The sequence below is a fragment of the Eumetopias jubatus genome, unplaced genomic scaffold (assembly GCF_037043125.1).
Source record: "Eumetopias jubatus isolate StellerSeaLion01/CBP00866 unplaced genomic scaffold, mEumJub1_p1.0 scaffold_12, whole genome shotgun sequence".
Classification (NCBI taxonomy): Eukaryota; Metazoa; Chordata; class Mammalia; order Carnivora; family Otariidae; genus Eumetopias; species Eumetopias jubatus.
Window position 1 is genome coordinate 25,666,295 of NW_028274818.1, and position 27,404 is coordinate 25,693,698.

The following is a 27,404-nucleotide window of genomic DNA, read 5'->3' on the forward strand; positions in this document are numbered from 1 at the left end:
GAGCTACACAAATGTATACTCTGAGTATCACTACCTCCTCACTCCTGCTACCCCATTCTCATTGACCTCCCTTTTCCATCTTTTTCCCACCTACCCCCTACAGGAAACCAATCTCCTTAGTTTGTCGTTTATCTTTCCTGTACTGCATTTCTTTTGCACAAACAGACAAATGCAGCATATCTTCTTATATACCCTTCTTTCTTAGGGCAGCATTTGTGCTTTGCATTTTTCACTTAGAAATATGTCTTGGCAACCACTTTCCATCAATTCACAGAGTTCTTCCTCATTTTTTCTAACAGCTGCTGAGTATGACATTGTGTATTGTACCATAAATGTACAAACAGTTAGATTGTTTCCAAAATATTGCAATTACAAATAATACTGCAACAAATAACCTTCTGTGTGTGCCTTTTCCCCATTGTTGGAGAGTATCTTCAAGGGAATGTCATAGACACATATATACGGATATCTATTTCTTTCCTTCCAATCCTTCTCGCCAGAACGGAGAGCTATGTTGATGTTACTGTCTCTTTCATGCTTTGTTTCTTAGCTCCCATGGCTGTAAGCTCTGACAGTAAGCACAGATGGTGGTCATGAGTACATGAGTCCATTTTCTCAGAAAGTCTTCATTCCCTGACTAGGCCAATAATTTGGATGGCACCCCCAGTCTTGCATTATGGAAATGGTTCCCAACCTTGTTTGAACATGAGAATCACTAAGAATCTTTTAAATATATCAGTGCCTAGGAATGCTCTAGGTAGATTCTGCAATTAATGCAGAATCTCTGGGTGGGGGACTCAGGCATTTGTATTATTCTAAGGTGCCCCAGAAATTGCAATGTGCAGCTTAGGTTGAGAACCACTGGGTTAAATCCTTGAAATGTGACAAAAATCTCCTGGACCTTACCATATTTCCTCTGATTTGAACCAGCTGCCGGAGTGTATCCTGGCTGACTTGGGAGGTGTTCCACTCAGAGAATTCCTGATTTTTACCTGGAGGAGAGGTAAGTACCAGTTGGCTTAATTTAGGAAGATCTGTAAAAGTCTTTAGTGAGATGGAATTTCAACCTAGCCAAGAAATAAGTTTTTTTCAGGTGCCTGGATGGCTTAGTTGTTAAGCATCTGTGGCTCAGGTTGTGATTCTGGGGTCCTGGGATCGAGCCCCGCATCGGGCTCCCTGCTCCGTGGGAGGCCTGCTTCTCCCTCTCCCGCTCCCCCTGCTTGTGTTCCCTTTCTCGCTGTGTCTCTCTCTGTCAAATAAATACAATTTTAAAAAACAAAAATTAAGTTTTTTCTCATATAGAGTCTGAATGACAGCGACAAGTTGCTTCAGGCCAAGAAGGAAGAATGTTAAATTTCCTTTCTCCCCTTCAACACACAAATCAGGGTACCTTCCTTTGTAGTTGGCAGTATTAATAAGCTCCAACTAACACTTGTAAAACAGAGCCCACTGGTTATGCTGTTTTTCATCAAATCAAAAATACCATGACTTATAAGACACACAGTTATCTTATGTAACACTAAATAAGAAAAAGCCCATTGCTAAATAATTACGAGATACCATTAAATAGAAGAGATTTTTAAATGTGGGGACATATTCATATTAGAATTGATGAAGTATAGTAGATCTTTAGCCTAAACCTCTTCTTTGAACTCCAAGTCACTTGAATTTCTCACAGGCTCTTTAAACCTAACATGTCCCATGGGGCGCCTGGGTGGCTCAGTCGGTTAAGCGTCTGCCTTTGGCTCAGGTCATGATCTCAGGGTCTTGGGATGGAGCCCCGCATCATAGTGATCCCTGCTCAGGGGGGAGACTTCTTCTCCCTCTCCCTCTGCCCCTACCCCTGCTTGCACACACACTCTCTCAAAAAAATAAATAAAATCTTAAGAAAAAAAAAAAATGAGCATACCTCTTTTAAAAACCCCCGAAAACCTAACATGTCCCAGTCGGGACTCTCCATCTACCTTGCCAAAGCTGTTCATTTTCCTGCATTCTCTGCCCTGTCAAACGGAGTCCCCCATCAAACTAGAAAAATGGAAGTTGAGCCAGTCTCCTGAAGTTCTTTGCTTTCCATATACAAAAGATCTTTCCCATTCTATCAGTTCTGTCTCTTACCCCTCTCTTGAAAGCACTGCCTTCCTCTTTCCCTCTGTCGTGGCTTTGGGTCAGGTCTTCCTCACCTCTCCACAGGATTACTGCCGTGATCCCCTACCTGCTCTCTACTCCTTGAATCAATCCTACTTCACACCGTCCTTGTTTTTCTTCTTAAACATCGATCCGATCACATTATTCCTAGCTTAAATATCCTACAAGACAAATTACTGCCTCCGAAAAACAAGCAAAGTTCACGAACGGGCCACCTCACAGAAGAGAAAAATACACATTGATACATGTGAAAAGTTGCTCATGCTCATCACGAAATAAATGTAACAAAGACAATTCCCCACCTGTGCAACGGGCAGAGTTTGAGAGAACTGATGGTAACGAATGATTACAAGAGTGTGCAGAAGTACTCCTATTTACGGCTGTTGGTAGTCCAATATTTTGGGACGTCGTTTTCGCCACGTTTTGGGTTTGTGAACGAACGCAAACTGCCTCCTGTCTCTGAGCCTCGATTACTGAATTTGGTCAAATGGGGCTGATACCTACCTTAGGGCCTCAAGGAAGTGAAATAATTCTGGGTAAAGTGATTTGTGAATAATAATAGCTAACATTTTACAGGGCGCTTGCTGTTCTAAGGGCTTCATATGTGTTAGCTCATCTAACCTTCACAATAATCCTGAGGGTACTCTCATTATCACCCTCATTTTTACATACAATAAAACATTGCCCAAGGGGCGGGGTTACCAAGGAGTGGAGCTGGGATTACGGACTTTAAATCCACACAGGGGGATGTAGCTCGAGTCCTGTTTTTCCAGAAAGCCTACGCCATTATTTTCCTTCTTAGGATAGCCCACAGAACCCATAGTCAAAACTTGTTTATGTAGCTTTTGCTCTTCGTTAGCAACCACCAACTGGCTTCTCTAATTGCTTTGTGTATCTCATCACAGTCCCGTCTGATAGAGCTCCGGGGACCTCAGCCCACCTCTCATTCCAATTCGTTTTCGGCGTCCTGCTCATTGCTGGGTATACTGTAAACCCTTAGACAGAGGCCTAACAAATGCTATTGTACATTTCCGTGGGACCAAAGGCATAGCCTTACAAATATGAAGTAATTTTCACGAGACTGAAACATACACAGTAAGAAGGCTACATACTGATGAGTACGCGCCTTGGGTACTAATAGCTCCGCTCCACACCGCAGCACTGCGGGCGAACCCTCCCCGCTTTCCTACGTCCCTCGGACCTTGCCCGGAACCTTTCCTGCGGCATCGGAAGCAGCCTGCCCGGACATCGCCCCTGAACACACAACACGGCAAGGACTAGTAGTCTAGCTATATGCCTGAAATTTCTAGCTCACTTACATGATTCGGGAGAAAACGGCTTCAAATTCTTGCACTTTTTAAAGTACTAAATGACGATAACATTTTTGTCCCTTAGTCAATAGCGTCCTCAAATGATTCCGAGGAGTTTGTTCTTTTTTTTTTTTGATTAGGCATTTATATGGACAGCCCACTCGAAACGAACAAGGAAGGCGGGGGAAGAAAGCGGAAGCCGCGGGGTCTTCTAAACCAGAAAGTCTCCGGAGCTTGCGCTAAGCTATTTGCTGCGCCCCCGACTTACACGCTGGTCTCAGAAACAGGCGGGGGGGAAAGGCATCGTTCCTGGAGCTGAGACCAGGTGGCCGGAGTCCTCAGGGATGAACCTCGAGTTGCTGGGTGAGGAGGGCTATGGTTGCGTCTTAGAAAACCCTTTGGTCCTGGAAAGGAGGGAACCCGGGCGGGAGAGACTCAGGCTGCAACCTTAGGGACGTAGTTCTGCTGTGGATCATTGGGCGTTCCTGTTAAGGAGCAGCAACGGGAGGAGGAAGCCCAGCTTCTGCCTAAGCAGAGTGCATTGCCTTTCCCGAGGCTACTTTCATATCAGTGGTGGAGCGGTAGGCACAGTTTGTGACTTCGGTTTGATTACAAGGATCGAAGGTGCTGAAGAAGCCCAGAGCAGGCAGGACCAGAGTTTTTGGAGAAGAAGGAATCTGAGGATGTGAGGCTTGAGGTGAAGCTTGGAAGACTTGTCAGGGGTTTGGGTGCATAGAAAAGTTAGACTGTTTTGTAGAAATACAGGATGCCTAAGGAGGGGAACTTGGAGATCTTCTAGTTGAAGTCCCTCATTGGACAGATGAAAAAAGTCTTAGTGGGTAGTGACTGGAAGGCACTGAGTAAATGGCATAGTTGGCACTGGGATCCAGTGAATCTTGACTTTCTATTTAACTCCTCAACTACCGGGGACGGTGTGTAAAACACTGAGAACTACAGAAGCAGTTGCTTTTTGTCACCCTTTCTGTGAGTCATTTCCTCCCTGTCCCTTATCCAAGTTGTTTAAAAACTTAGGCCCTTTCTTCTAGGTTTTCATTTGGTGTTTAGCGTGATAGCCTAGGGGTGTCTGAGGTTTTCCAGATTCCTAAATGACTTGCTGTAAAGTTAAGTTTCTTTAAAAAAAAAAAAACAAACACAAACAAAACTCAGAAGTTCTACTGGATGTTAAAAGGGCTGCAAAGATTTTAAAGAATTTAAGGAGCTTTTTGTAAAGCAAGGAGATTAAGGTGATTATCTAAATAGCCGTAATATATTGCAGAACATAGGTCTTTAAAGGTCATTACTAAGTGCTAAGAACATTTAGAAGAGGGAGTGAATGTCTTTGAGGCAGGGGAAGAAGGGTATCCAGGAACAAAAAATCTATGGAGAAGTTGGAGTTTTGAGTGGACCTTTAAGATTAGTAAAATAGTGACAGACTGAAGCATGAAGGTACAAGGAGAAGTGCAGGTTAGGAATGTTTGAGCTAAGACATCAGTGTGAGAACACCTAAAGAATGTTCCTGCTTGGCCAGGTTGTGGGTACTGTGAATAAAGGGAAGGCTAAGAGATGCTGTCTGTTCTTTGGAGGCTCTTGAATGCCCAGCTGAAAAGTTTGTGTTTTTTCAGGGAGGTAGGGCAGATCCATTGAAGGGTTTTGACCTGGTAAGTAACTTAATCAGAGCTATGATTTTTATTTTTTTTTTAAGATTTATATGACAGTGGAACGCCTGGGTGGCTTGGTCGTTAAGCGTCTGCCTTTGGCTCAGGTCATGATCCCAGGGTCCTGGGATCGAGCCCCGCGTCGGGCTCCCTGCACGGTGGGGAACCTGCTTCTCCCTCTCCCACTTCCCCTGCTTGTGTTCCCTCTCTCTGTCTCTCTCTCTGTCAAATAAATAAATAAAATCTTTAAAAAAAAAAAAGATTTATCTGACAGCAACATGTCGTTGAGTCTTGGATGGTGTCAAACCACAGTTTGGAGGGCTAGAGTAAATGAGTGATAAAGAAGGCCTGAGCTAGGAAATGGAACGAAGAGACACTGAGGAGGTAGAGTTGACAAAATTTGAGTATTGATTGCGTGTGGTGGTGGTGCCGGTGGTGAGGAACTATGAAGTGAGAATAATGGGAGCCAATGGTGGTATTACTGATAAACTTTTACGGAAATTGGGAAAAGAGAGCATTGGGCATGTTGAGTGTGGATCTGGGGTTCAGGAGGTAGGTTTACATTTATGAGAGAGATGTGTACTTTTCCTGCATGTGGGCTTGTTGAAACCTTGTGAGTGGATGACAAGACCAGGGGAAAAGGTGGGAGGGGCAGAAAGAGAAAACTGCAGAGGGCAGAATCTTGGACAATTACCTATATTTTAGAGTTAAGAGGAGGAATAAATGATAGTAAATTAAGAGTTATATAGTACTTAGTAGCTAGGCAAATTTTTGCATGCTTCTATGTATTTATCCATGTAGAGGCGGAAGAGGATACTCGTTGGTGTGCGCTCAGAAGCCAGGTGAAGAGCACTTGAGGCTGAGAGCTGAGAAGGGGCCGCTTGGTATAGGCCTTAGGCACTTGGCACCCCTCAGCAACTTGAGTGGAAGCCAGATTCCAGTCATTTTAGGAAGGTGTGGGAGGCGGAGTGGAGACCAGAGGTCGACCCTTATTTTTAAAAACTTCAGGGTGGAGGAAAGGTGATAGGCTAGTACATTGAAAGAAGTAGCCCTGGGAAAGGTTTTTCTTGAATGATACAGAAGATTTGGGAGGGTGAAATTTAGGAATATTTAGCATTGGAAGTTTAGACAATTTATTTTTAAAGATTTTATTTATTTGAGAAAGAGCATGTTGGGGGGGCAGGAGCAGAGGGAGAGGGACAAGCGGACTGATTCCATGCTGAGTGTGGAGCCTGATGTGGGGCTTGATCCCTTCACCCTGAGATCATGACCTGAACCGAAATCAAGAGTCGACACTTAACTGACTGAGCCACCCAGGCACCCAAAGAAGGTTAGACAATTTAAAAGAAGACTGGGCCCAGAAATCTACATTTCTATGGAAATGACTGAGGTTTAAAGGAGAAAGTTGATTGCAGATAAAAAGCTTGAAGGAGCAGAAGTGAGTGATTGTGGGAGCATGCATATGAAAGAATATCTGGCCGGATAAAGGAAAGGAATGATAACGTGCTCCTAATGTGAACTCAGGATACTAATTTAAAAATTTCTGCAATCACTTTTGAGCCCTTGCTATGTATCCAACAGTATTCACTGGAGATACAAAGTTAAATAAGAGTTTTTCAGAACTATTTTTACTACAACTCACAGTAAGAAATCTCTTTTTCTTTTTCTTGAGGGAGAGGACAGGGAGGGGCAAAGGGAGAGAGAGAGATCTTAAGCAGGCTCCATGCCCAGTGCTGAGCCCGATGCGGGGGCTCGATCTCACAATCCTGAGATCGTGACCTGAGCCGAAATCAAGAGTCAGATGCTCAACTGATTGAGCCACCCAAGATGCCCAAGAAATCCGTTTTCTATCACAACTCATCATATATTCAAATATGTATAACTGACTTTCTCAAAATTATACTTAATCCCTGTTATGCCCAATGTCCTCTGATGTCTTCTGTTCTAATCTATTAAAAACCTTGGGGCTCACTAAATTGATTTATCCACTTATGGTGGGTTGGGTCCTACTGCTTGAAAAACACTGAAATAAGATACAGCCTTTGCCCTGAATAAATATTTAGAACTAGGGGGAGCGAAACATAAATAATTGTGTCTAATATGGAACCGTAATAAGTGAATGCATTATGGGAGTTCAGCTGAAAGCAATTAATTCTGCATTGCTGAGGTTGGCAGTAGAATTTGGGGATGATAAGCATCATTTAACCCAGACAGTACAGATAGGGTAGGGTTTTTCCAGAGGAAGTAGTTAGAGAAGGTAATTAGTGCAGAGAAGAGTTGAGGCAAATGTTCTGAGGCATGACTGCATGTGGTATGTTCAAGAAATGGTCAGTGATCTACAGTTGGTGCTTAGGGTGGTTTATGCGAGGTTCTGTACTAGGTGCTGATGGGAAGTTAGCTAAACATGCCGTGGAAAATACTGGTTGGGGCCAGAATGAAATCACTTTTTTAAAAAAAATTGTACTTAAAAGTTTGGTATATTGTGGGGTGAGGAAGATTTTTAAGCAGCTAAGTGACAGGTGAGATTTGAGTCTTGAGAAGTTGGCTGTGGCAGCTCAGTGATGGAGGCGAGACTGGAGTCGAGGACATGTAGTAATTACGGTAGTGAAGGCATCGGATGAGGGTGGGGTGGGATCCGTTATCTAGACACCTGCAAGTTGCATTTCTCTAAAAGAAACGCCACCGACTGTGTCCTCACTTTTTAGATTGAGGAAACAATGGAAACTGCTACTCCGCACCTAACCGTTACAACAGGGAGGAATTGGCTGGAATCGAAAATAATAGGGCCATTGGGAGAAAAGGTCCGTGCAGCTTTAGAGCTCATGATAATCAGGTCTTTAAGGAGGTGGATGTTCAGCAGTGTAGAGAATAGACGTTATTCCGTGTCAGGATACCAGGAGGAAGAAGGCTGGAAAGGCCTGCAAGCTGAAGGGCAGTTTGGAGAAAGGATCTTCACAGGACAGAAAGGAGGAGGCCCCTTGGGGAACCTGGTGTGGCTGCGCTGGAAGCAGGGTGAACTCGGATTCCAGAAGGGCGGCTACAAAGAAAGGGCGCATAGCTGAAGTGAAGGTCTAAGCGGGCACAGGCTTGGAAGAACAGTGTAAGGAAAATTAATGTGGTCGAAGGCCAGGATTGTAAAAGTGAGGCAACTAGAAAGGATTTGTAACATTGTGTGGAGAGTGAAGAGTAAAAAAAGTTTCCTGCTTGGTTGGGCTGGTTGGTGTAATACCAAAAATTATTCATTCAGCACTCAGCAAAGACCTTTTGTGTGCCTCCTGTGGGCTTTTTTGGCAGAGGGGAGGTGGGAAGCTTCTAATTTTTCTTTTGTCTTTTCTGGGGAAAAGGATGGTTTTTTGGAACAAATAAAGTGAACGCTCGTTGTTGCCAAGAAAAACCCTCAATAGGTGGAGATTTTAGGTAGGTCACTTAGCTCACTTCTCTTGGTTGAATTACATTCCTTGGCCGTGACGGAGTAACTGGTGGTGATCTTTGAGATTTGTGAAGAGAAAGGAAGATGTACTGAAGGAAAGCAGATGGACACATTTTGACTTTCAATAAAGGGTGGGTGTGTTGTGTTTTACAGATGATAGACTAATAACCTTGAGGTCAGATTTGGGCAAGATTCTAGAGGCTTTTTAGTGTAGTTAAGAGTATGGTTTCTGGGTCAGGTTCCAATTTTGCTGGTTTTTAACTGTGTGAAGTTGGGAAGTGACTTAACCTTGAAGCCTAACTTTATCTGTGAAATGGAATGTAATAGCGTCACTGAACCGTTGGGAGTTTGCTCCTTGGTGAGTCACAGATATACCGGATGGAGTTGGTGCACAAAATAAACTTTATTTGAAGCAAGTAAGGAGATCATGGAGAATAACTTCCAAAACTATGACTCTCTGAGCAAGCGTGAATGGGTTCCTTCTATTTACGGTTAGGATGAATACTTAGTTGGGAAGCCTTGTCCTTGCATGTAGAGGTGAACAGAAGGCCACATAAGCGCCTTAAGGAAACCTGCTATACATACATTGTTATGTAAATGAAGCTTGTGCTCCTCGTCTGGCAGAGATTTTAGTATTATAATGAGGTAGAGGTAGTTGGAGGTCACTCCATGGTCCTTCTGCATAGGCACCAGGCAAGGGTTATACTCAAACTGGTCTGGGTGGTCTGGCCCCTGCTGCTTGAGGGGTGGTTTCAGTTTCCTTTTGCCTGAGTGAAGAGATCAATGGGAAAGAGGAGCTTAAGGAAGAATGTGGGACAGAGGTTGGTGAGTACAAGCAGGTGGGCAGTAAAGGTCAGGTCTTGGGGTCTAGCTGGTGACAGCAGTAGTCACTAGTGAATTGAGAGGACTGAATGGGAATATATGAAAGACCTCAGTACAGAGTCGGAAACATCAGCATTCAATAAGTGGTAGCTGCTAATGATAATACAGGTTTGAGCACTGGAGAGAAATGATGAGCCACTGTGAGTTTAAGTCTGGAAATCTCATTGTGGTTCTCTTAATTTCTTGCTTTTCAAATGAACAAATACAGCACATATTTATCACAACAGTGGAAACAGTTCAAACACGCATACAGAAAAAACTCTTTCTCCCCTTCTCCGAATGGTAACTGTCTAGAGTTTATCCTTTTATAGCTTACTTCTTGCTCACACAAACATTTAAACAAATTTATTAGGGCTTTGTTTTTGCCTTTTTACAGAAATAGAACCTTTTTATACACATTATTTGAAACTTGCTTTATTCACTTAACACTGTAGGATACTATGCCTACACATTAGGAGATAATAGATCTAAAAGTAGATTTTAATGCATTCGTGTGGGTACACAGGATACATAATTTTAACAGTAAAATTTCCATGCTTTTTAAAAAAATGGTCTTTTTTTCCCTTGCTGCCTCCTTTTTGTTGGTAATCCCATGTATTTCCTACCATATTTTTCTCTGTGCTTATATATACTTGTGTGTGTGTGCATGCGCACACGCACATGATAATAAAAAATGAGATTATATAATATACACTTTGTGTTTTGCCTTTTTTTCTACTTAGTAACACCAATGCAAATTTCTCTAAGGGAATTAGCATAATTTATTAGTATTTTTATTTGAATACAATGTAATTTATTCATCCATTCCGCTATTAATGGACATTTACTTTGTTTCCAGTTTGGGTAAGTTTTCTTTGTTTTTTCGCCACCAAGAACAGTACTTGAAATATTTGTACTTCTATCTCACTGTTGTGTTTACATCTATGGAGATTAGATTTCCAATTGTAGGATGGCTGAAGTAAGGACTGTATGTGTTTTGCTTTAATTTTTTATTTTATTTTTTTAAATATTTATTTATTAATGAGAGAGAGAGAGAGAGAGAGAGAGGCAGAGGGAGAGGGAGAAGCAGGCTCCCCGCCTAGCGGGAAGCCGGATGCGGGACTCGATCCCAGGACCCTGGGATCATGACCTCAGCTGAAGGCAGACGCTTAACCATCTGAGCCACCCAGGCGCCCCTTTGTTTTGCTTTTAATAGATGCTGTCAGGTCCATTTTCCAAAAGGCTATAACAATTCCCATTTTTACAGGTAAGGTGTAAAATGTCCCTTTGCCCTCCCCTCCATCCCCAGGTGTTCTCTCCCTAAATTTTCCTTTTTTTTTTTTTTTTTAAGATTTTATTTATTTAAGAGAGATAGAGCAGGAGCGCAAGAAGGGGGAGAGGCAGAGGGAGAAAGGGAGAAGCAGACCCTCTGCTGAGCAGGGAGCCTAATGCGGGGCTCAATCCCAGGCCCCTGGGATCATGACCTGAGCTGAAGGCAGATGCTTAACCGACTGAGCCACCAACGTGCCCCTAAATTTATCTGTTTGTTGGATGAAAGTGGCGTCTCCTCTTTATTTCTCCAACTACAGCTGAGTTTGATTACATTTTCCTGTTTAGAGGCCATCTGATTTTGTTCTTCTGTGACTTGTTTATTCATGTTCTTTTTGTCTTTTGGGTTTTTTCTTACTGATGTATAAACTTGCTTTGTAATACAGGTATCAACTCCTATCAGTCATCTGCCTTGAAAATTTGTTTCTAAATCTTGACTGTTTATGGGAGCTTTTGCCATGCAAAATGTTCAATTTTTATTTAATTAAACCTATTTCTCTTTTCTTTTGGTGTTCCTCACTTGGTTAAGGTCTCCCTACCCTAGATTATACATGTATGTAGTCTCCTAGATTTTCTTCTAAGATTTTTGTTCTTTTAAACTTTAATTTACCAGGGCACCTGGGTGGCTCAGTCGTTAAGCGCCTGCCTCTGGCTCGGGTCATGATCCCAGGACGAGACCCTAATTGTGCTCCCTGCTCGGTGGGAAGCCTGTTTCTCCCTCTCCCATTCCCCCTGCTTGTGTTCCCTCTCTCGCTGTGTCTCCCTCTGTCAAATAAATAAAATCTTAAAAAAATAAAAAAAATAAAAACCTTAATTTACCTGAAATTTATATGTAATATGAGAGGAATTATAACTTTTTCCTCCTTCCAGATGGTCACTTGTCATTCCCTATGTGTTAAAGAAATCTTCCACTAAATTGAAATGCCACCTTTATTACATATCAGCAGCCTTACAGTACATTTAGAATTTTTTTTTCACATTTGTCTTTATTCCATCTGGAATTATGTAAAATTTATTTTTAGGGAAAACCATTAAGTTTTCCCATCCCAGAATGTAGATTGTCTTTTCATTTATTTAGATTTTATGGCCTTACCTAAGATTTTATAGTTTTCTTCATACATGTCTGTGTCTTCTTTATTACCTTATTACCTATTCCTTAAATATTTTATGTTTGTAGCCATTCTGAATGGAATTTTTCCTTGTATTTCCATTTTTGGATAGTAATTGCTAATGTAAAGAAAAGCTATTAATGTTTGAATATTTTTCTTGTAGTAAGCCACCTTACCCTATTTTCTTATTTTTTAAAAAAGTTTAAGTAATCTCTGCACCCAACGTGGGGCTGGAACTCATGACCCTGAGATCAGGAGTTGCTAGCTCTTCTGACTGAGCTAGGCAGGAGCCCCTTCCCTATTTTATTATTAATTTAAATAGTTTTCTTATTAGAGTCTCTTGTGTTTTCTGGGTATTCAAGGATGGCAAAAGAGAAATAGTTTTATCTCCTTATATTCAGTGGTTAAGCCAGTTATTTCATTTCTTTATTTTTTTTCTTTTATTTATTTATTTGACATAGACACAGCGAGAGAGGGAACACAAGCAGGGAGAGTGGGAGAGGGAGAAGCAGGCTTCCCGGAGCAGGGAGCCCGATGCGGGGCTCTATCCCAGGACCCTGGGATCATGACCTGAGCTGAAGGCAGCTGCTTAACGACTGAGCCACCCAGGTGCCCCAGTTATTCCATTTTCTTATTCCATTGACTGGAACCACCAAGATGGTATTACCTAATGATATATCCCTTCCTAGTTGCTGATATGAATTGAAATGGTTTCAATATTTCATCTTTTTGAATGATAATTGTGTTTTTGATAGATTTTGTCATTTATTGTAGTCCTCTCTTTTATTAGAAGTGATTATGGAGTTTTAGCAAATGTGTTTGCAGTATCTACTGATAGGATTGTGTGGCCGTTATATAAACATTCTTGACTAAGGATGTACATTAGAATGCATTGTGCCCTGAAGGTGTTTAGAGTGCCCTTGCCATAACCCTGTTCCTTGTTTTTCCTGCTATATAGTAATGTCTTCTTACATGGTACAAGAACAAACTTCAGATGCTTTGTGTTTGGAATTTGGTTATAATTGTATATGCTGTTAGAAGTTACTTTGCAAGTCTGCAGAGTATAAAAGAGAAACCATTTATGTTGAGAAAATTCTTCTCTTTTTTGTATTGTCTCTGAGGGTTTGGTGTCAGTTATGTTGGCTTTATAAAACACTATAGTGTTTTTTTTTTCTGCTCAGAATAGCTTGAATAACGTAGTAATTATCTGCAGCTTGAGGTTAAGAGAAACTGCTCTTAAAACCTTTATGGGTCTGCTCCCCCCCCCACTTTGAATGGTATGTCTTTAACAACCTTTCAGTGTGTTTTTTACTCATTGATCCAGTCAAGGATTTTTCTTCTGTAATCAGTTTTGGAAATGTGTGTTTTTGGGGCGCCTGGGTGGCTCAGATGGTTAAGCGTCTGCCTTCGGCTCAGGTCATGATCCCGGGGTCCTGGGATCGAGTCCCGCATCAGGCTCCCCGCTCCTTGGGAGCCTGCTTCTCCCTCTGCCCCTCTCTCTCTCTCTCTCTCTCTCTCTCTGTCTGTCTCTCATGAATAAATAAATAAAAAGTTTAAAAAAAGAAGGAAATGTGTGTTTTGCTATAGAAGCCACTCATGTTTTTTGTATCAAGTGTATTATGAAGTTAAATCTCTGACGAGGGTTTTATTTCTCCTTGGCATCCACATCTTTGGGCATCTTTTTTCCCCCCTGCGTGGTGTTTAAAACCTAAGAAATCTAATTGTTACATAAAACAGTAGATGGTGGCAAGATGGAGAATATAAAAGTGATTTTGAGCATTCTCTGAGGAAAGGGCCTTGCGTCCCTGTAATCCCGTTTAACAGCAGTCTTGCTCAGGCCCTCCAAAAGAACTGCCCCAGGTTAGCCTAGTCTTTTCTTTCTTTTTTTTTTTTTTTTTAAGATTTTATTTATTTGACAGAGAGAGACACGGCAAAAGAGGGAACACAAGCAGGGGGAGTGGGAGAAAGAGAGAAGCAGGCTTCCCACTGAGTGGAGAGCCCTATGTGGGACTCGATCCGAGGACCCCGGGATCATGACGTGAGCCGAAGGCAGACGCTTCACGACTGAGCCACCCAGGCGCCCTAGCCTAGTCTTTCTTACGTGTCGCTTTTTCTTTGTGCTCCTTAAACACCTTATTGTAATTCTGTTAACTAGGATGATCCACAAAAAAGAAAAACCCACCCTAAAAACATAAACCAGAAATATAAGGGGTAGTCTGTGTTGAGAGGTGATCATACATTAAAATGGTCCCTGGATTCTGGACTTGCTCAGAATCTTCTATGTGGATTTCCTTTATCTCACTCATCACAGCACGTTGCACTCTGCTCCTTCCCCAGTACTTTATAGTTTCAGGTTGTGTTTTTTTGTTTGTTTTGTTTTTAATTTTTGGATAAATGCTGTTTTTTTTTCTTTTTCTCTTTTGTTCCTCAACCATGTGAATATAGATCTATCTTAACTGATTTGGAAAGATGTATAAGCTAAATTGCTAACGAAACAAGTCACATTGTATGTGTAATGTTTTATTTAAAAACACAACTATAAATATGAACGCTTATACAAATATATGCTTCTATATTTGCTTATACAAATAAGCATATAGAAACATATGGAAGCTTTTACCTTGGTGGTGGGTTGCAGGGAGGAAACGATCGTTTGTTAATTACACATTTCTGTATTACATGTATTACTTCAGTAACTTGAGAATATTTATTTCAAAAACCTCTCGATCTGGGGCACCTGGGTGGCTCAGTCGGTTGGGCTGGGCGTCTGCCTTCTGACCTGGTTGTGAACTCCCGGGCTCCCTGCTTGGTGGGGGGCCTGCTTCTCCCTCTGCCCCTCCCCCCAGACTCACTCTCTCGCGCTGTCTGAAATGAATAAATAAAATCTTTAAAAATAAAAAAATAAAACCCCTCTATCTGGTTTCAGCATTTCAGTTCATTCTTTCATAATTGAATGCAGTCAGCCACCTTCAATCTGGTTCACGTTAGAGACATCAGGGTGATTTGGGGACATTTGCTTTTAGTTTCATCTTTTAGTGTTGTTTGTTGTAGGGCGGGTGTTTTTTTTTTGATAGGTTTTGTTTTTATTTATTTATTTTTATTTATTTATTTTTTTTAAAGATCTTATTTGACAGAGAGAGAGCACAAGCAGGGAGAGTGGCAGGCAGAGGGAGAAGCAGACTCCCTGCTGAGCAAAGGCGCCTGATGCAGGGCTCTATTCCGGGACCCTGGACTGAGCCGAAGGGAGTTGCTTAACCAACTGAGTCACCAGGGTGCCCCTTGATTGGTTTTAATGTTTTCGCTCTAGTTTTTCTTTTCTTTCTTCTTCTTCTTCTTCTTTTTTTTAGTAATCCCTACACCCAACATGGGGCTCAAACTCATGACCCCAAGATCAGGAGTCACATGCTCTTCCAACTGAGCCAGCCAAATGCCCCCACTCTTTAGTTTTCAGTTAATTTTTATAAGTTTTTTTTTTTTTTAAGCAGTAGACTTCTTTTTTAAAATGAAATCTGATTTGGATGCCTTATGTGTGAAACAACTTTCATGGATCTGTAGTTCTCAGTATAGTTTAAAAAGCACTGTAATACAATACTTAGGTAATGTTGTTAAGTACATCCTGACAAAGACAGTGTTGCTGCTGATGGGACACTTCTGAGAAGCAGGGGGTAGCATCATGCTGTCATTTGCAGCTTAAGATGTTTGTGTCTTGTGTGAACACTGCATTTCATACAGGAAAAGCATTCAGAGGTGTTGGCCTCCAAATGTCATTTGCTTAAGAAATTAATACAGAGAATTGCATCTTTAATCAACTACCAGACTGACAACATAAATGTCATTATTAGGAAGGAAATGACACTGCTGGTTGGTGTTCGTGAAGGTTTTGGAGAGTTCATCCGACTTAAGATAGTTTGACAGATTGGATATTTAAAAGTTTGTAATTCAAAATAACTAACATAACCCCATTACCTGTTTACATAAATAACATTTTTTTTTGTGAAAAATAACTTTTCTAAAACAAAAATAGTGAGAAGAGCATTGTTTCACAGTTTTACAAATTGTCCTTAATGCTGGCCTAAGTAGAAGTTGGCAGAATTCTTCCGTCTACTTTTGTATGCACTCTGTTACAATATCACTGCTGCTGTGGCCTCAGGAGAGCTCATCTGTAAACTTAGGAGATAGGAGAGTAAAGAGGCAGATGCCATCTTGGTATGATAATGAAAATAGGTGTGACCCCCTGGAATCCCTGAGCCAGCCATCCACACTTTGCAAACCATTGCGTCCACCATTTGAGAGCTGGAGGATTCCTGCTATGTTGCAAATGCTCCATGAACTCTTTCTGTGCTTTGTTGCAGAGTCCTTTGGGCAGAATTATCCAGAGGTAAGAGTATAGTCTTTTTTTTTTTTTTTTTTTAAAGAATATAGTCTTATTGTGAATTTAGGAGTATGATAACTTGCTAGCTTTTGTGTTTGAGCGTTATTTGATCCCCCCCCATTTTCTTTGACAACAGAAGCTTTAAGTGCTATAATAAAGAACTCAGTGTTTAATTTTGAGGAGAGAGGAAATAGATAGGCAGTACTGGTGGGAAATCTCACCATAACCTTTTAATCTTACGCAATTCATTTGCCAGTAAATTAAAAAAAAATACTTTGAAGGATTTTTCACAAACAGTACCATCACCTACATGTAGATTTTTTTTTCTGCGTGCTTTTCTAGTTTCAGTCAGTGTTTTTGCATAGTAATAATATGTATGCCGTAAGTGTGTTTTAATTACTTTTTTAAATGTAAAAATATTTTGTAATATTTGAAATGTGTTTCAGTGTAGCCATTATGGTTATTTTAAATAGCTTGATATGAATATAAAATAATGTATTTGACTTCCCTAATGTTGCACATACAGGTTGTTCTAGGGGTTTTGTTTTAAATTATTTTTCTTGTAATAAATCCCAAGAACTATGATGACTGGGTCAGTAGGATGACTCTTTTCAATGAATCTTATTATATTTTGCCTAATTGCCGTGCACAGTGGGTACAAAGTCATACTGGTAATGTGTGGGATTTATCACATCTGTTTATAAATATTTCCTTGTTTTGGCTAGTTTAATAGGTATAAGAACACACGTAGAGTTTCTTTTGGTATACATCGTAATTTAAATTAAAAGAGAAGTGTCATAGGTGATAGAGAATCTTTAAGAAATAATTGGGTACGTGGTGGCATTGTCTATATTCTTGTATTCATTTTAATTTTTAGGAAGCTGATGGAACTTTGGATTGTATCAGCATGGCCCTGACTTGCACCTTTAACAGGTGGGGCACGCTGCTTGCAGTTGGCTGTAATGATGGCCGAATTGTCATCTGGGATTTCCTGACAAGAGGCATTGCTAAAATAATTAGTGCACACATCCATCCAGTTTGTTCTCTATGGTAAGGAATTTTAATATTAATGTGTTGAATATGAGTTGAATTAGGGGGATGAATGGTGACTGTGATATTGCCAGTCTCATTGTACTAGATATTTTAATACTTAGCATTTTAAGTGTTCAGTCATTAGTAGTACAATTTCTCATAGCATCTGTAGACCTTGAAAAAAAATGCTGTCCTTGGAATACCTTTGTGGGGGAGAAATTGAGTGTACTTGTGGATCTGTATCAGGCTCTATCTGAGAATATTTCAGTACTGAAACGAGATACTTACAGTTTGCAGCTGTATTAGTACTTGTGATACTGACCTTTCATTTAGAATGGAAAATCTTGATTCGGAGGGAAACTTGGAAGTCCTCTCCTTCAGCTTTGTCCAGGTTCTTGAATTCCAAGCAGTTTTAGTGATCACAGGCATGTCTGTTTCTTCACTAAATTATAGTTAAGGCTTTCTATCAAATAGATTGAGCTAAAATCTAGTGGAATATAAATTCCCATTGATTTCTTTCTTACTCTCTGGGACTATGGGTTTGCTTTGGAAAGTTTTATTTTAGGGCAGCTCTTCTAAATGAACTTGGGGCCAGAAACACCTAATCAGATCTAGATTTTTTTTTTTAAGATTTTATTTATTTATTTTTTTTAGAGAGAGCAAGCAAGTGCACACAAGCGAGCTGGGGGAAGAACAGAGGGGGAGGGAGAGGAACAAGCAGACTCCACACTGAGCATGAGTCCCATGTGTGGCTCAGTCTCACAACCCCGACATCAGGACCTGAGCCAAAATCAAGAGTAAGATGTCCAACTGACTGAGCCACCCAGGCGCCCCGTAATCAGATCTAGATTTATGAGGCTTGTAACCTATTTCTTTTTGTGTAAATGGAAATGGGAGCTATATTGTAAAGCACTGGATTGGGAGGAGGCCTGAATCCCAATCTAGGTTTGGCTGCTAATAAACTAACTTTGGCCAAAACTTGTCTGTAATATGCAAAATGAGAGTACCAGCCACTCCCACCTGTTAAAAATAATGCATTTGTTTTTATTGTAAAATAATACATAATCATGTAGAACCTTATGGAAAATATAGCAAAGCAAAAGGAAGTACTAGTATCTCCCATAGTCCCACCACCCAAGTATTCCTACTGTAAAGATTTTAGTATGTTTCTATATATAGTTTTTAAAGAGCAGAATTTGGGGGTGCCTAGGTGGCTCAGTCGTTAAGTGTCTGCCTTCGGCTCAGGTCATGATCCCAGGGTCTTGGGATTGAGCCCCCTCATCGGGCTCTCTGCTCTGCGGGAAGCCTGCTTCTCCCTCTCCCGCTCCCCCTGCTTGTGTTCCTTCTCTCGCTGTGTCTCTCTCTGTCAAATAAATAAATAAAATCTTAAAAAAAAAAAAAGTCAGAATTTGTAATCATGCTATGCTCTGTTTTATATTTTGCTTTTTTTCTCCCTAACACTGGACAGTTTCCTACTTGCATACCTCTAAAAACCTTTTTTATGGCTATATGTCTTCTCAAATTATAATTTATTTAACAGTTTTTTTGCTAGTTTCTCTGCTACATGTTTAGTAAATGTCTTTGTGCATAAACTTTTTCACTTATACATTCATTCAGCAACATTGAGCATGAATTACGTGGCAGGTACAGGTACTGAAGCTTATGGTTCCTATACAAGAACTGTGTTTGAGATTTAGTGGAGGCGAAGGTGCAAAGGAAGAGACGATCCATGTACTGGAGGAGAACAGTGGTCAGGAAAGGCTTCCTAGGCAAGATAATTTCTAACCTCAAACTTGTGAGATATAGGTGTTTGCCAGTTGTATTCCAAGCAAAGGACGCTGCCCAGGCAAAGATCCATCAGCTTCAAACAAGCATGGTAAGATGGGGGAACCGCAGGTAGTCCAAGATAGCTGGATTGTGGTGTGGGCGATGTGATAATGGCAAGAGCCCGTAAACTGAGATCCTCATGGAGGATGCTGTGTTACCATAGTATGAATTTGAACTTCATCTCGTAGGTAACTGTGAAGCCATTAAGGCATTGTAGGAAAGAAAGTGACATGGTGAGCTTTTTATTTTTAAAAAAATCTCTAGGACAGCATGTGTTAAAGAGATTGAAGAAGAGAGAATGAAGATAAGGGAAGTGCAGAGATCTTGGCTAGAGATGGTGAGCACAGTGGCAGCAGGACTGGGGCTGAGCAGTGGGGAGAGGGGAGAGGGCAGAAGTAAGAGTCCTGGTCATTAGTCTGATGTGGAGTCTGAGTGAAGTGCAGAAATTAGGATGATCATTAGACTTCTGGCTTGCATGAAGATACTAATGTAAAATTGAGGGGGGAAATGTAAGTTTGAGATCATGGCTGTGTGTCTCCTGTTATTTTATTGCAAATATTTGTCATAATTATGAGTATCTTCCCTGCGAGATGGTAAGTGCTGTGATTTATGAACCTTGTTTGCTGTTTTACTGCTATAATCCCAGTTTCTGGGTTTTGTGTGTTTTTTTCCCCAAGCTTCTAATTTTGTGCCTGCTTATGGAGTTTGGAATTGTTGGATATATTAATACTATGTTTTTTAGTGGGAGAGCCCCTCTTAGTTTTCACTTGTTTATAATTTCATTTTCAAAATTAGAGTCCCTTCTATTTTAACAGAAATACAAGCTTACTGTGGGGAAAAGAGAAAAGGATATTATAGTACAAAAGGGCTTAAAGAAAAAAATGGAATGATAGCTAACATTCTATTCTGTAGTCAGGCTATAGGCTACACTGTAAGGCTTACAAGAACAGCAGTGAAAGCTGTCCCTTGTTTCGCCCCACTCCATCATGGCCTGGTCCCCTGTCTGCTTTCATTTTTTTGTCTGTTTCTTCTGATATTTATCTCCATATTTCTAAATAACATGTGTATGTTACTTTTTCTTGGTTGTTAATTTCAGAAATTATCCATGGACATACTGTTACACCGTATGCAAGTTTTAGCTCACCCTCTTACCCTCCTATCATTCACTGAAATGGGTGGGTCACTGGCTTTTTGTGAGTCCTAACAGAAGGGCATCTTCAGGCCTCTTTTTTTTAGGTTCGCATTCTCTAGAAGGATCTACTTGCCTTTCTGAGGGGTAAGCATGACTGCAAGTGTTCTAGAGCTGGTGGGAGAGAGGCACAAGAGTCCTCTGGTATGCAGACTCGAACTTGATCCCTTTATATTCACTTCCTTATTTTACCCCTGCCTTCCTCTGCCCCTTGAGTCCCAAGTCTGGGAGTACATTCATCTTGTCTCTGATACAAATAATTGTTAATGTTTTTGAGCACTCGTTATGTGCCACGCATTGGGGTAGGAATTTTATATATACTGATCTTAATTCTGTCAACAGTCTTCTGCTGGTTAGGTAATATTATTGAGCCCATGTTATAGGAGAGGAAATTGAAGCTCAGAGGGTATATAACTTGCCCAAGATCACACATCTAAAAGGTGGTAATGTCCAGGCTTCAGCATAAGTCTGACTCTTGAGCCTATGTTCTTAACCACGGAGGTATTCAGCCAGCCAAGTTCCTCAGTAGCAACTCCTCTTTATTGTAAAATTTGGGTAAATACTGGTTTTGGGTTTCTCTGTCTCTTCTGTCTCTTTTTTTTTTATGTTTTAAATTTATTTATTTTTGTCCCTTCTGTTTTTCATTTTTTCCCCTGCCTTCCTGTGGGTTTCTTGAACATTTTTTAAGAATTCCACTTCATCTGCAGTAGTCCCCCTTATCGGTGGCTTCCCTTTTTGTGGTTTCAGTTACCTGTGGTCAACCACAATTAGGAGCAGATGATTCTGACGTGTTGTCAGAAGGGCGGTAGTGGCCTAAGGCTGCATCACGATGCCTTTGTCCCTCCCTCCCTGTGCTTCCGGTCCTCACTTAGGCACTTGATCATTTCACACCATCACAAGAGTGAGTACAGTAAGAGAATTTGAGAGAGACCGCATTCAGACAACTTTGATTACAGTATATTGTTAATTGTTCCGTTTTGTTATCGGTCATTGTTAATCTTTTGCTGTGCCTAACTTATAAATGAAACTTTCTCATAGGTATGTTATGTACGGGAAAACAGTCTGCATGGCATTCGATACTGTTGGTGGCTTCAGGCATCCATTGGGGGGTCTTAATAGCCCCCATGGATAAGAGGGAACTGTATAGTATTTTTGAGGGTATTGGTATAACTTTTGGGTGGTTACTAGGTATTACATTGTGTACACCTAACTATTACTACAGTCTACTGGTGTTGACATTTTACCAGTTCAAGTGAAGTGTAGAAACCGTACTTCCATTTACCCTTCTTTGTATATAATTGCCTTAAGTATTTCTTCGGTATATGTTGAGACCCACATAAGATGACAGTGTTACAATTTTTGGTTCAAATGTCAAAACTAGAGGGAAAAAATTGATCTTATTTACCTATATTTTTATTCGTTTTCATTGTTCTTTTTCCCTCATGTTCTAAGATTCCTTCTTTTATCATTTCCTTTCCATTTAGAGAACTTCTTTGAATCATCCTTTTAGGGTAGATCTTCTGGCCAAATATCTTGATTTACCTTTTTGTTCCTGAAGGATATTTTTGCTGATAATAGAATTTGGGTTGGCAGTTCTTTTTCTCTCAGCACTTGAGTGTGCCACTTCCTTCCATGCTTTCTGGTGAGAAATCTGCTGTCATGAATTTTTTGTGTGTTTGCCTGTTTGTTTTGTTTGTTTCCATGGGTAAGATGTCCTTCCTCTCACTGCTTTAAGGACTTTTTTTTCTTTGTCTTTAGGTTTCAGAGGTTTGTCTCTGTATCTTGCAAGTGGATTTCTTTGAGCTCACCCTGTTTGACGTTTGCTCATCTTCTTGAATCTGTAGGTTTTATATCTTTTGCCAAGTTTGGGAAAATTTTAGCCATTATTCCTTCAATACTTTGAAGCCCCATTCTTCTCTTCTAGGACTCTGATGATGTGGATCTTAGATCTTTTATTATAGTTCCACAAGTCCCTGAGGTTCTGTTCATTTTTTTTAGTCTGTTTTTTCTCTTATTCAGATTGGATAACTATTATTCTGTTTTCCAGTTCACTGATTCTATCCTCTTTTTTTCTCCATTGGCTCCTGAACCCATCTGTTGGGTTTCTTATTTTAGTTGTTTCATTTCTAAAATTCAGGTCTTCTCTACATCTTTTATTTCTTTGCTGAGACTTTCTTTTTTTTTTTTTCATTTATTTCAAGCATGTTCATAATTGCTTATTGAAACATATTTATGATGACTGCATTAAAATCCTTGTCAGATAATTCTAACATCTATGTTATCTCACCGTTAGTATCTGTTGATTGTCTTTTCTCATTCAAGTTGAGTTTTTTTGTTCTTGGATTGATAGTCGTTTTCAATTGAAACTTGGGCGTTTTGGGTATCCTAAGACTGTAGGGCTTATTTAAATCTTATGTTTTAACTGGCCTCCTTTGACGCCGTATCAGCAGAGAAGAGAGGGCTCTATCTTGTTAATTGCCAGATGGATTAGAAGTCCGGGCTTCTTACTTGGCTTCATTATGCTAGGTGCGGTCGGAAGTTCAGGCTCCCCACTGGCCTCCTGGTCTGGACCATGCTGGTGGGGAAGGATAGGAGTACCTTGTTCCTGTTCTCCATGTGGCCTCCACTCACACTCAGTGGGAGTCCTCATTACAGGCTGGTGGCTATGGAAATCTGGCTGCCCCCTGAGCTTTCTCTGACACCAATGCAGTGAGTGGAGAAGGGTACCTTGCTATAACTAGGTAAGGGTGGAGGCCTAGATTCTATTTAGATTTTGTTGACTGGGATGGAGGTGGGGCTCCAATTTTTTTCACAGTGGTTGCTGGAGGAGTCATTATTGCCTAAAAGTTTTCTGTCTCTCTGTGCTGTCCAGTACTGATCCTTTGGCTATGAAAGCAGGCTCTTCTTGAGGCTTTATTTGTGTGAGTGAGCCCATTGGTGTTACTGGGCTGTTGGCTTCTCCATCACTCAGTCTGGGATATATAAGGCAAAAAAGAAAATCGAAGGAACTTTCTATTGTGTCATTCCTCATATCCTGTAGTCTCTAGCCAATCAGTCTTTGCTCTGCCCTTCAGTCTTTTTTTTTTTAAATAAAGATTTTATTTATTTATTTGAGAGAGGTTGAGAGAGCACAACAAGCAGGAACAGCAGCAGAGGCCGGGAGAGAGGGAGAAACAGACTCCCCACTGAGCAGGGAGCCCGACGCGGGGCTCAATCCCAGGACCCCGGGATTGTGACCTGAGCGAAAAGCAGACGCTTAACTGACTGAGCCACCTAGGCGCCCCCCGGAGTCTTTGTGTTTTATGTGTAATGTCCAGTGTGTTTAGCTATACTTAGCAGGAGGAATTGATTCCTTTCTTAGTTATTTTAAATAACAGATACTTATTTTTATTGTTTATGCTGTGATGGTGCTGTTTCTGGGACAACCTCAGAAAGCTCAGATACTCCCTCACCTCCCACTCCCTAAATACTTGTTACATCAACATTTAAGGGCAAGCCAATGATAGACTCTTTTAAACGTTTGAGTTTTATTTCCTGGAGCCACTTGTTACTGTTATCTTGAACTATTACGAGCTTTTGTTGCTACATACAAAAATGTCATGAAAATATTCTTATTCATTGTTTAGTTGGGAAAGTTTGTAGTTTTTGAGTGTGTGTGTGTATATATATGTGTGTGTGTGTGTGTGTATATATATATATATATATATATATAAAGGAATACTGTTGACTCCTGCTGCTAGGGCAGATGTGTGACTCATACATTTTTATCCTTAAGAGCGGTACAGTGTACTTAGAATTTGTGCTAAATTACTTTAACTTAGAATATGTGCTAAATTACCCACTTTTTTTTTTTCCAGCTGGAGTCGAGATGGTCATAAGCTCGTGAGTGCTTCCACTGATAACATAGTGTCACAGTGGGATGTTCTTTCAGGCGACTGCGACCAGAGGTTTCGGTTCCCTTCACCCATCCTAAAAGTCCAGTACCATCCACGAGATCAGTATGTTTAATCTGTGCTGTTCTTTCCTGGGGCAGGGTCTCATTCTCTGTGGACTAGCTCCAGGCTCATGACAATTGCATTTTAAGGTTGTGGGAGGCAAAAACACACATCTCTTCAAATCTTCTACATAAAATAATGTTTCTGTTTAGGTTGTCTCTACTGAACAGATTTTTTAAGGAGAGTGTTATTGTATCATAATTAAAAACTGGGCAGTATTCAGACTTTGGAAGTGGGCAGAGGTAGGAAGAAGAATAATAACTGGTCCTTGACCTGGAGCTTTCCACACCAACCCCCACCCCCCTGGTTATTTGAATTTCTTTAGAGGGAAGTAATTCAAATATTAAAACTACATTTTAAAAAAAATGAAACTACATTTAATAGTACATTTAAGAAAGAGTTACCCACCATTCCATTACCCAGACATAACTGTCTTCATTTCTCTTGGTTCTTTATTAGTCAAGTTCTTTAAGTGTAATGCTTGTTATCTGGTGCTTTATAGCCCACAAAGCAAGTTATATGCATATGACATGTATATTAAATTACGTATTTTTACATAGTTTTAGTTAGCATTTTGCATTTTTATTGCATACATATTTCTTCTACTAGTTTGCTACTTCTTCGTACTTATTTTTAATGACTACATTTTATTTTGTCAAACTAGGATCCCATGGTTTATATTTAGTCGTTTCCCTATTGTTAGACATTTAGACTTCAGGCTTTTTCACTATTTTAAATTTGCTTGAGCTGGGAGAGTTGATGGAGGTAGTGACAGGAATTAGGGAAAAGGGCAGGAGAATCAGCCTTCTGATACCAAAGCAACAGCCAATGTACTGTTCATATTTTTAAACAGGAACAAGGTTCTCGTGTGTCCCATGAAATCTGCTCCTGTCATGTTGACCCTTTCAGATTCCAAGCATGTTGTTCTGCCGGTAGACGATGACTCCGATTTGAACGTGGTTGCATCTTTTGATAGGCGAGGGGAATATATCTATACAGGAAATGCAAAAGGGAAGGTAAGCCTGAAAGCTAGTGAAATAAGCGTCAGTCATCCTGTGCATTGGCTTATTTCATGTTTACTTGTTCTGCTTCCTTTGAAATATCTTTTATCCCTGGACTAAGCATGTCTCGTGCCTTTGGCAAATGTGGCCTATTTTTCTCTCATGCCTTCATGATAATTGTTTTCTTTTTTTTTTTTTTTAAGATTTTATTTATTTATTTGACAGAGAGAGACACAACGAGAGAGGGAACACAAACGGAGTGGGGGAGGGAGAAGCAGGCTCCCCTGTGGAGCAGGGAGCCCAATGCGGGGCTTGATCCCAGGACCCTGGGATCATGACCTAAGCCGATGGCAGATACCTAACGACTGAGCCACCCAGGCGCCCTGCCTTCATGATAATTTCTGTTCTTTTGATTTAGAGTGATCAGAGACTACTCAGCCTAGAAAGGGTAGAAGGGCATTTTGCTAATAACAAAGGGCTGTTACTCATTTATAAAGTTTAAAAGTCAGAGTATAAAATGGAATACATTTGATAAAAATGTCTTAATACCTAGTTCTGTAAATATTGTGTAATTTAAGCCCGCTTAACCTGTAGTTTTATGGAGTAAGAAGTTAGCTGGGCTTTTAAGGTCCTGTTTTATTTTGTTTTGTCTTGTTTTTAAAGATTTATTTATTTATTTTAGAGAGAGAGAGAGTGCGCACATGCATGTGTGCTAGTGGAGGGGCAGGGCAGAGGGAGTTGCGGGGGAGAGAAGCAGATTCCCTGCCACTTGATCTCATGACCCTGAGATCACAAACTGAGCCAAAACCAAGAGTCTGATGCTCAACTGACTGAGCTACCCAGCACCCCTTTAATAAAGGTTAGAGTTTGTAGTTCCATTAGGCAACTTGTTGTTTTTTTTTTTGGTGATTGGGGTGTATAGGCTAATATAATTTCATGGCTACCTTAGAAAGTGGCCATTTTTGGAAATGGTGGTAAAATACACATAAAGTACAACATAACATTTACCATCTTAACCATTCTTAAGTGTACGGTTTTGTGGTATTAAGTACATTCACATTACTGTGTACCCATCACCACCATGTATCTGCAAAGCTTTTTTCATCTTATAAAACTGAAACTCTGTACTTGTTAAGCAGGAACCTCCTAGTCCTTGTTACCTCCCTGGCCCCTGGCAACCGTCACTCTACTTTCTATATCTGTGAATTTGGCTACCCTAGGTACCTCATGTAAGTGGACTCATACGGCATTGTGTCTTCTTGTGACTGGCTTATTTCACTCAGCCTGCTGTCCTGAGGATTCCTTCATGCCCAGCATGTGCCCGAATTTCCCTCCTTTTCCTGGCTGAGTACTGTCCCACTGGAGTACCTTCCCCCTTGTGTTTATCCCTTCATCTGTTGACGTATCCTTGGGTTGCTTCCACCTTTTGACTATTGTGAATAACACTAAACATTGTATTTTGAGAATAGATTAAGACATGGTTCTTTATTTGAAAAATTAGAAGACACTATCAGTTAATCAGGTTGAATACATGAGATGTTATATTTTTTTAAAGATTTTCTTTATTTATCTATCTGAGAGAAAGAGAGCAAGCACAAGCGGGTGGAGGGGCAGAGGGAGAGGGAGAAGTGGGCTCCCCGCGGAGCAGGGAGCCCGATGCGGGATTCAATCCCGGGATCCTGGGATCATGACCTGAGCCGAAGGCAGACGCTCGACCAACTGAGCCACCCAGGCACCCCCGAGATGTTTATATTTTTACCCAGTCTCTGCCCAGTTTTAGAAATGGAAGCCAATTCTAATTACTGTAAGTTATCAGAATACTTAATGGTATTGTTTTTTTTTTCCTTTGAACTTTAGATTTTGGTCCTAAAAACAGATTCTCAGGATCTTGTTGCTTCCTTCAGAGTAACAACTGGAACAAGCAATACCACAGCTATTAAGTCCATAGAGTTTGCCCGGAAGGGGAGGTGAGACCTTGTCTTTTTAGGGACAGTTTTAAAAGTGAGTAGAATGCAAAAATACATTGAGATTCACAGTTTTTGTGTCTATTAAATCTTTAAGAAAGTTTACTTAAAAAATAACTAGAAACTGTCAGTATCTGGTTCTTATGTTCGTAAAATTTATTGCATTGAACCAGTAGTCACATCTT

General features: G+C 40.6%; 1 protein-coding gene across 2 annotated transcripts in view; it reads left to right on the plus strand.

Moving 5' to 3' along the window:
* Positions 1–3,670: 3,670 nt before the first annotated feature.
* The window catches only part of RBBP5 (RB binding protein 5, histone lysine methyltransferase complex subunit), a 37,647-nt gene continuing 13,913 nt past the window's right edge, over positions 3,671–27,404 (plus strand). For both annotated transcript variants that reach the window (XM_028120174.2, XM_028120175.2), the window contains exons 1-6: positions 3,671–3,818; positions 16,192–16,217; positions 17,089–17,261; positions 24,117–24,257; positions 25,108–25,270; positions 27,113–27,222. In XM_028120174.2, the coding sequence (XP_027975975.1) occupies positions 3,800–3,818; positions 16,192–16,217; positions 17,089–17,261; positions 24,117–24,257; positions 25,108–25,270; positions 27,113–27,222 (632 nt within the window). In that variant the 5' untranslated portion in view covers positions 3,671–3,799. The remainder of the gene's footprint in view (positions 3,819–16,191; positions 16,218–17,088; positions 17,262–24,116; positions 24,258–25,107; positions 25,271–27,112; positions 27,223–27,404) is intronic.